The sequence below is a fragment of the Oryzias melastigma genome, linkage group LG16, assembly GCF_002922805.2.
Source record: "Oryzias melastigma strain HK-1 linkage group LG16, ASM292280v2, whole genome shotgun sequence".
NCBI classification, from domain to species: Eukaryota; Metazoa; Chordata; class Actinopteri; order Beloniformes; family Adrianichthyidae; genus Oryzias; species Oryzias melastigma.
The window spans coordinates 20,115,731-20,125,431 of record NC_050527.1 but is presented as its reverse complement, the minus strand read 5'-3'; the positions used below and the strand labels follow the sequence as shown (position 1 = coordinate 20,125,431).

Here is a 9,701-nt window from a genome sequence, read left to right as displayed (position 1 = left end):
TTTCTGTCCCCTTTTCATTTTTTTATTTCCATTATGTTTAAGTTTACAACTCAAGTTGATATTGTATGTTTTTCCTACTAATGAATAAAAATGAAAAAGAAGTCTTCAAACACACCTTTTAATTCTACAGTCAAGACGCCTTTAATAATTACTATAACTTAACAGTCATAATCAATGAGCAACCATTTCAATATTAAAAATAACATTTGGATATATTTTTAACTATCCATAAGAATACTCTGTTAATCTTTATTTATACGGTACATGATATCATATATCGTTTTTCCTGAAGATCCTGTTGAAAAACAAAAGTAACCAACAACATATTTACCATCCCGAGCTCCATTTTCAGCTGAGTTCTGAATGTTAACGTCATTAAAGATCTGCTTTTATTGGTTTTTCTTCACTGCAACAGCCAACAGCCTCAAATCTACCAAAGCCGCTGTCCGATAATGGGCGCAGCGGCGTGTGTGACGTCCTGACTGACAGGGACGCCTCGGGCGGGCGGGGTGGTTTTGGGGAGGGAGGGTCCTCTCTGTTCACTTTGCCCTTTGCGGGAGATGAGTTTCAGCCCGCATGACCAACGAGGACGAGAGGCTGAGCGCCAGCTGAACCGAGTGGGACCGAGACTCCGGTAATATAGCGGCTCCTGCTGCGGACATCTGCTGACTTCCCGAACTTTTGCCGCTTCTGCGGGACGGACCTCTGCGGCTCCGGCGGAGACCATATCTGGTCAAAGTATTCACTGCCGTCAGCCCGCGCGCCGACCAACTAAAAATAGCACGGGAGGAGGTACGTACCGGCGGTGTGTGTGGTGGTGGTGGTTCTTCTTCTCCTGTAAGTGTAACAGAAGCAGAGCTTTCAAAAAGTTCCATTTGTGGTTTCTAGAAGGTCCACCTTCAAAGTCTCGGTACCGAGAAACTTCTCTAGTGTGATGTTTGCTACTGACCCGAAATAACCCAGCAGAGAAACCCCCTCCTCCTCCGAGGAGCTCTGAAAGGGCTGACCTCAGATACAAGATCCAAGTAAATGACCCCCTCAAGTGTGATAGGCCGCAAGAAATAAAATAAAAATAAAATACAAATAAAATATAATAAAATGACATCATAAACCAAAAAAGGTAAGCATGGACAGACAAGAACTAAAAATGCAAATGCTGTTCCAACAGGACACAAACCAGCGTCCTGTTTGGGCTTTTCCCATATACCTCGATTACAGCCTATGGCTTGTCCCAAGTCTGGACTGGAGCTCGACTAGTGCTGGACTGATGATCGTGGGCGTTAGAAAAGTGTCCATCGTTCTATTTCTCTTCTATCGTTTATAACCTAATTTGATCTATTACTACACCAAATATGTCATTAAATATTCCAAACCTCGTCAGTGTGTACACAAAAATGTTTATAAGTGAAAATAAAGACAAATCAATGAGATTCTTCACAAAGAAACTCCGTCTGTGGTTTTACAACATAAATCTGCTTTACGTTCTTTGATTCGTACTTACGCGAGTTTTACGACAGGTTTACGTTACTTAACACGATGGATGGAACAGCTGGTCAGTCCAAGAAGAAGCACTTTCAGCTAAAGAGGAGGACGTCTGTGATTTGGTTACATTTTGGATTCAAGATGTCCGACAATGAGCAGAAGACAGTATAATGTAGACTATGCTAGGATGTTATTCCCACGCTGATGGTAACACAACAAACCTATCACTCAAGGAAAGTCCACGAAAATGAATTTATGAGATTACAAAAATAAGAGATAAACAGCTGTGGAACAGGGCTAGAACAAGTATCTGAGCACTTAGATTCTTGCAATCTGCTCCAGAAAATTCAAGTATGAATATTTGCGACATCTAAAGCGCCGAATCAGGATCTTTATAAATATAGTGGAGTGTAGTAAATGATCATGTAGTAGAATATTTATTGCTATGACATACAGAATAATGTTGGATTTTATTGTATGAACTAAAACAAAGCCGAATGAGCAGCTCTATTGTTACCGGAAATAAACAAACCGTCAAAATAAAGTGTCAGAGAAGCTTCCTGTTTTCAACTTAAAACTAGAGAGAGCTTTTTAATAACTGAAAATATACTTCATTGTTTTATATTGTGATATATATTGTTATTGTGATATGAACTAATTTATATCGTAATAGCATTTTTTTTCCCATAACGTCCAGCACTAGGCTCTACTGTGAAGAACATTCATCATAAAACTTTTTAGACATAGCAAATTAATCAAAGATAAAACTAAAGATAAAAATCCAACATTATTCTTCATTTCAGAGCACTAAATACATAGTTCTTGAATTATATATTTACCACACTATACTATATTTATAAAGATCGCAAATCAGTGATCTTGGACGTTGCAAATGTTCTTAATTGAAATTACAGGAGCAGATCGCGAGTAACCAAGTACTCAAATACCTGTTACAGCCCTGTCCATTACTCTGTCTTCTTTAATCTTAATTTAAGATCCCCTCTCATTGGTCGGTTTAAAGCTAATGTCTCATTGGTCGGTTTAAAGCTAATGTCTCATTGGTCGGTTTAAAGGTGCCTTTTCATACATAAAAAGTACAAGTATTAATGTTCAGAAATTGCTGAACATTTTGATACCAAACTTGTATAATAAGCAGAGAGTGCACAAATAATGTGAAGAATTTCTTGAAAAAATGCTTACAATTTTCATAAATGTGTAAGAGATATTAATACCAAAAGTGCAAACATGAAAGTCCTGAATGTGCTGAATGTTTTGATACCAATATTGCATACATTTCAAAAGTGCATAAAGAATTTGAATAATTTCTTGAACGATTGCAAAAATAGAGGAACTTATAGGCAGTTTACTAAAAAAAATCCTCAATACATTCCAATGTTGCCAAAACATTTAGTGTTTTGCTAAAATAATTAAAAAAATCTCAGTATTTACAACTTAACTCCACACACTGCAGATTCTGAGACTGACAGATTTTGACGCCGTGTCTACACTATAATTCAGATCAAAATAAGAGAAATGTGTAATCAACGGCAGGTTATTTAAAGTTAAATATTTATTTCCTATCACACTTTAAATATAAATTCATAAATAAATTCATATAAATTCATTCAAACTCAGAAAAACAAAAGAGCATGCCAACAAACCTAAGATAACTAAACTGAAACCAACTAAACCAAAAATTAAAGCAAAAGGTTTCAAGTTTCAAAAAAAGAAACATAAATAAAACAAAGTTTAAAAACAAAAGCAAATGATTAATTCTACAAATACATTCAAGTGTTACAGAACAAACAAAATTGAAACATTTCTGTCATCCTGTGAATAAGCAGGAACTTAAAGCAAATTCTCAGAATTTGGTCTTGTAGTTTAGGCTGGTGCTGCTCTGCAGGTCTGTTGTTTTTAGTGGAAATTATCGTTTATTTCAGTCTGAGATTGAGCATACAGGTGGCGCTGCCTCAGTTGATACAAAAAGGTTGGTGGTATTTCCAGTTTTAGAAGGAACATGCTTTCTGCACAATTTTCAGTGCATGTAACTCTGTTTTTTGTCAGATTTTAAATAACGGTAATACCTCCACACAGGGGACAAAATTTACTTTATGAATCACCAGCCAAGTTGGACAGTAAATTAAAAACAACAACAACAAAAAAATCTACCAGCCAACCATATATTTAACTGACCAATTTCTTTAGCACAGATGTTTTACTTTTTGAATTTTTTTCAGATTTTTTTTCAGAAAGTGAAATTGAATTAAAGCGATTTATAAATGGTATGAACACGTCTTTATTTGAGTTCTTTCTAAACTGCTGACCTAAGGAGGTTCTACTATCTGATCCCAGCTAGATGCATCTGCAGGATTACCTGTAGAAGAACTCAAAGTACAAACATGTTAAAAAATGGCGTGATCCAGGGAGAACTTCAGCCAGGTTTGTTATCGGTTTTGTTCCACGTTCGCTGCAGTGAGATTCTTTGTTTGACAGAGTGGGACTCCTGCTCAGCCTAAACATCTTTGGTTTCTTGGCTTTTTGAAAAACAGCAGAAGATTGATGTCGCTTGGAGCAGGTTTCAGACTAAATCACAGCTGAACTCTAATTCTTTCAGACAGATCTTAAACAAACTTGTTCCACCTGCTGAAAAATCACAAGGTCAGATATAGTCGTCATGCTGAAGTTGAAAATGCAATTTACTTTGTCTTTAATCATTTTTGTTTGTGTATGTAACTGTTGAGAGAAACTTGGAACATTGGTGGACAGACGTTATTCCACAGTTTATTACATCAAGACAGAAGAAAAAATGTCTTTCCTTTAAATGTCTCTATAGCTGCGTTTCTATTACACATCTGCACAAAACTTTATAACAATTCTAGAAATGTCAAAAAAAAAACAATTTCACATTGACACTGTTTCCATTAAATCATAATTATGCGATTAAACACAAACCAAATCACACAATAAGTCCTTAAAAACATGCCGATGGATGAGAACAGGAATTATTTTAATTTGATCCACTAAAGGGGAGCATTTGAGAGTCGCTAGTCCATTGACAGTCGCAGATGAATGGGAAAAGTCTCTTTAAAACAATAACCATTCCAACAAGTAAGCAGCTGGACCCTTTTATCCGTTTGAAAACACTACAAGTTTCTGTCACGGCGCCAGTGCTCATTATCATCTGTCAAAGCAGACGTCCCGGTCTTATTCAGGCCACAAGCTCCAAGAGTGCAGCTACAAGGATTCAAGGATTTCTATTGTCAAACCAGTAGACAAATGAATGTCACTGGGACCAGATTGGAACTCAGGCCCCGGTACATTTGAGAGAAGAAACAGGTACAATATGACACCATTTATACTACTATAAGTACACAATGATTAAAATAAACACTATATAACTGTATGTAAAAATACTCTGTGTTTTTACATACAGTTATATGTATAAAATACGGTGATGCCGGTGCAGAGGACACTCTCTACCGAGGCATGGTGGAAGCTCCTCAGGGCTGAGCTTCCAAGTCCAGCCCGCCGCAGCTTCCTGAGGACGTAGAGGCACTGGAGGACCTTCCTGACCAGCCTAGAAGTGTTGGTGCTCCAGGTGAAGTCCTCAGTACACTAGTGCTGCCATTAAAAACGATAATTTTAGTAGGTGACTAATCACCGATTATTTTTTCCGATTAGTTGACTAATCGGGTCATGGGCAAACTGGATATAAAACACACATATTAACCATCATTAACTTTAAACTAACTAAAAACTAGATATATAGCATTACCTGTGATAATGCTGTGTTTAAACAGTTCTATCAGAGTCAATGAACTTGGATGCTACATATTTAACAATGCAAAAATGTACCGTGTATCTTATCTTTATCTTGTTCTTCAAGAATCTCCAGATTTCTCCTCCCTCATCTTTTTCATTGTTCTTGAATCCTGCATTTGTTTCAGGTGTGCGCTTCATAATGTCACTGTTAAGGAAAGAGATGGATAAATACAGGGATGTGGATGAAGACGAGCTGCTGAAGAAGCTGTCAGAGGACGAGCTGCTTCTGTTGGAGGATGAACTCCAGGAGCTGGATCCGGATGTGAGTTGAAAGTGTAGAAGTCTGAGTTTCTGTCTATCTTTTACTGTGAAGAGCAGTGAGACGATTCAGCTTCACTGTAAAACACTACAGACTTCTCGGGAATGTTATTGGTGAGTTTTCTTTTTCATTTGGTACAATTACCTGTGGTACATTGTGGTAAAAATATTTTAACAATCATTTAAGAAAAAAAATATTTTTATTTTTATCAAAAGTAAAAAAGAAATAAATTATTAGCAAATAATTCTTTTTAGTGACCCCCTAGACCAGCAGTCTGTAACCTGCAGCTCCAGATCCACATGTGTCTCTTTTATCTCTCCATGGTGGCTCCAAACATAAAATAAGTCATGGAGACTGCTGATCCAGACATGTCGACCGTCAGAGTCAGCAGTGAGCCATCGCCAAAAGTACTTGAAGAAAAAAATAAACAAAGCCCGCAAACTAAGACTACCAACTAACGTGGCGTTGCAATAAGCACCGTCAACTGTCCCAGGAAAAGCCATTCCTGGAGATGTTAATATTAGGCGTGCTTGAGATGACTTGCACCTTGGCTGGACTGTCTGTGAGACCAGGCGGCTGCAGGCGGGGAAACACGCCTGAGACTAATGCCAAGGCTGAGCTGCAGCGAGACTGAACAAGAACAGGAAGTCTGAGTTGTCCTTAATATTCGGTTGTCAGGTATAGGTGGCGTAGGACCCAAACACCAGAGACCTGGCTTTGGTGACAGAAACTGAATATTCAATTAACCAAAAACATGACAAAACCCATGGAGAACCATAAAGAGTAGCAGAACAGAGCAGATGACCTGAAAACCCGACTTTTAAATACACTGAGGTTGATGAACTGAATGAAGACAGCTGTGGATGATGAACCTGAACATGGAGAGACTGACAGAGAAAACAGATCATGACAAAAACCCAAGCACAGAATCCTGACATTGGTTGAATTTTAATATAATCTGTGCGATTATGTAGTTTATATTCATTTCATTCTTTTGTAATGTATTTATTTTTATCAATTGGTTTTTTAATCGATTGTCTCAAACTTATGTTTTTATTGTATATTCTTAGCTTTGTAGGGAGATAATTTTAACATCTGTTCAGGGACAAAAGACAAAAAACAACCAGTGTACTCATTCTGGCTCATTGCATGTGATGCGTTTAATGTTCACTGCCCCAGGGAAATAAAAAAAATTCAAATCTAAGTTAACTTTTAAAGGCAACAATCAAAGACATTACCAGAGATGATTTGTGACGCCCATACTTCTCCGTGGCCCAGCTGAGACGTTTCCTCCATTGGGCCAGTCTCAGAGGAGTCTTAAAGCCATCAGTTGTAGCCCATCTTCCAAATGTGTCTGAATGTAATGGTTTTTCGAGAAGCTGCTGCAGTAACATGTTCATTCTTTCAACGTCATATTTTTTCTTCATCTTCAGAAAGTTGCTTTTTTTCCAGCTATAAAGTCATTTTTTGGTCCTTGGCTCTCTTAAAGATCTGCTGCACAATGAAACGATGCTAATTTGTGTAGGGATGTCTTGATCCGATCACGTGATCAACAATCGGGCCAGATCATGTGGTTCATGACTCGATCAATATCGGATGTTGTCCCCCGATCAGTATCAGATATTTCATTGATTCTTATTATAATCGGCACTTTATATTACATTTATTTAGAAATTAACTACTAATAAAACGGGAAAAGTGATGTCTTAAATGTCTAAGAGCTTATAAAAAAATCACATAATATTAAATAACCCCCCCCCCAAAAAAACAAAAACAAAAAAAAATTAATGGCTGTAATGATATCATCTATTCATGAACACTCATCAAATTTCATGCTAAAATAAAGTCATAATTAATTTCTAAGAATTTTAAATGAGGACAGGAATCACATTTGGTCAAAAATGTTCAATAGCTCTAAAGATATTAAAGCTAAAGTCACTAAACTTTATCACATGACTAATTATCACTTATATAACAAGAAAATTGTATTTTCTTTCCTAGTTTATACTTGCTCTATTTTTACTTGTTTATTAAAGCTACTTCACAGAAGTGTTTTATTTAAGTTTTTAATGATAAAAGAAGGTTATTGAAATATAAATAAGGGACAACACTAATCTGTTTGTTTAATTTATTCATGTTTTAAATGTCTTATAAAAGTATCGGATCGGGACTCGGTATCGGCAGATACACAAAATCAAATGACTCGGAATTGGATCGGGCCCAAAAAAACCTGATCGGGACATCCCTAAATTTTTGGCTACCACAGCCAGACTCTTACGTCTTGATTTGATTTTAGAAAATGGTGGAGTGCTTCAGCACAGAAAAATTCAAACCATTTCACTTTTATTGATGATACAAAGGAAGAGGTTCTCGACCGGAGAAAAGTAGTTTGTCCTGTCTCCTCCTTCACCAGGTGGAGGAGTTAAAATATCTTGGAGTCTAAGGCTTGAACAGATTGTGCCGTTTTTTTGTTTTTTTGTTAAGTATTTAATTTTTCCCTTCTAAATGTTATTTTATTCTATCTCTGGGGTGGGATTATATAAGTTCGCTTCCTCCCTTTTAAGTGATCAAGTTGTGATTGATAATGTAGATTTTATTTTATGTTTTATTACCTTATTGCTTGAAATTAACCATTTCATTGATTCATTCATTCATTTATTCAAGTATATTTAAGTCAATACACAAATATTTGTGTTATTATGAGCAGGGAGGATCAAATGTTCCTTTTGGTTTCACAGTTCTATTTATGGTAAATGAAAGCACGACAACATTGTATTTGGTGATGATGCAGTATTTTCTTAGTGCATGTGTCACAATAAAAAGAGTTGGAATATGAGAAAATGAAGTTTATTTCATAATTAAAAATTTTTAGATGCTTTTCGAAAAAATAGAGATGAAAAAACATTGCAGGCAATAATAAAAATCAACCGCGAAATCCTGGAGGGTCTGTAAAACAAACAGCAACATTATGGTGTGGTAATAAAAACAGTCATCCTCACTTATCATTCAGTGTGACTTATTTTGGCTAATTTCAGTATTATTAGCTAAAAGTTGTGTTTTTATCTATTTAATGCAATCGATTACTTTAATTTTTTACATAATTTATCAAGATATTTTTTCTGAGAGTCGAGAGAATTAAATGTTTTACATGTGTTGGTTTGCATGTGTGTGTGAACTGTAGTTGTACTGCGTACATGTTGACGTGTTTGTATGTTAAGACTTTTGGAGTCAACGGGTATGTTCGTAACATCTGAGTGTGTGTGGACACCCCCCCCCCATTTTATACTAACATTCGCACCTGACTGCAATTATTCTAAAATTCCAGCATCTTTTTGCTTGTTCTTTTATGATTGTAATCATCAGCAAAACAATGAAACAAAATCATCCATATTGTCAGGGATCCACCAGCCAATGCCACCTCCGACCATGAGAGGGAGCTATCATAAAGTATTGACTGTGTCCACTGCCTTCTCACTACATCTCCAAGCATTCACCACCTCCTATTGCAAGTCTTCACCAGCTGTCTTCAATCATTCATCATTCATCCAGCATACATTCTGCTCTCTAACCTCTGTTTAGTGCGAAGTCTTGTTAAGCATTGCTGACAGTCTGAGCGGTTTTTCTTAGCCTGTTTCTCTGTTTTTGGCCCCTGCTTGTCCTCAGTCCTGCCTGCCTCGTTCATTGTTTTTTGACTTTTGCCTGGTTTGACGTCCCCGTTCCGCCTGCTCGTCTGTTTACCTTGACATTAAATACCCATTTGCACATGGTTCCAAATGCTTCAGCCTCTTCATCACATATGTAAATAGTTTAGCCTAAATTACAAAAGTTTTTTTATACAAATATATTCCTTGTGTGTCAGAAGATTCATAACCTTCTGTGTTAACGGTAAAAGATGCCCCACACAAGAGGCCTTCAGCTCTAAGCTGTTTGTTCAGATGCTGGACAGGACAAGTTAAACAAGAAAAAAAAGTGGAATGAAACAAATGGCTTTTCAATCAGACCCAGGAAACCTTGGAAATCTTCAGTTTCTCCAGTTTCAGGAAACATTTAGTAAAATTTCCATTATTTATTTTTTTTTTTTTAGAATGCTCTGTTACCTGCTGGTCTACGACAGAAGGACCAGACCAAGAAAGCACCA

The 9,701-nt window shown here is 36.7% G+C and overlaps 1 protein-coding gene across 1 annotated transcript in view; it reads left to right on the top strand.

Annotated features, from left to right (window-relative positions):
* Positions 1-479: 479 nt before the first annotated feature.
* LOC112143842 (tropomodulin-1) overlaps positions 480-9,701 on the top strand; it is a gene marked incomplete in the record, with an annotated part of 14,938 nt that continues 5,716 nt past the window's right edge. The window contains 3 exon segments of the mRNA XM_024268053.2: positions 480-792; positions 5,430-5,566; positions 9,648-9,701. Of these exon segments, the coding sequence (XP_024123821.2) occupies positions 5,444-5,566; positions 9,648-9,701 (177 nt within the window).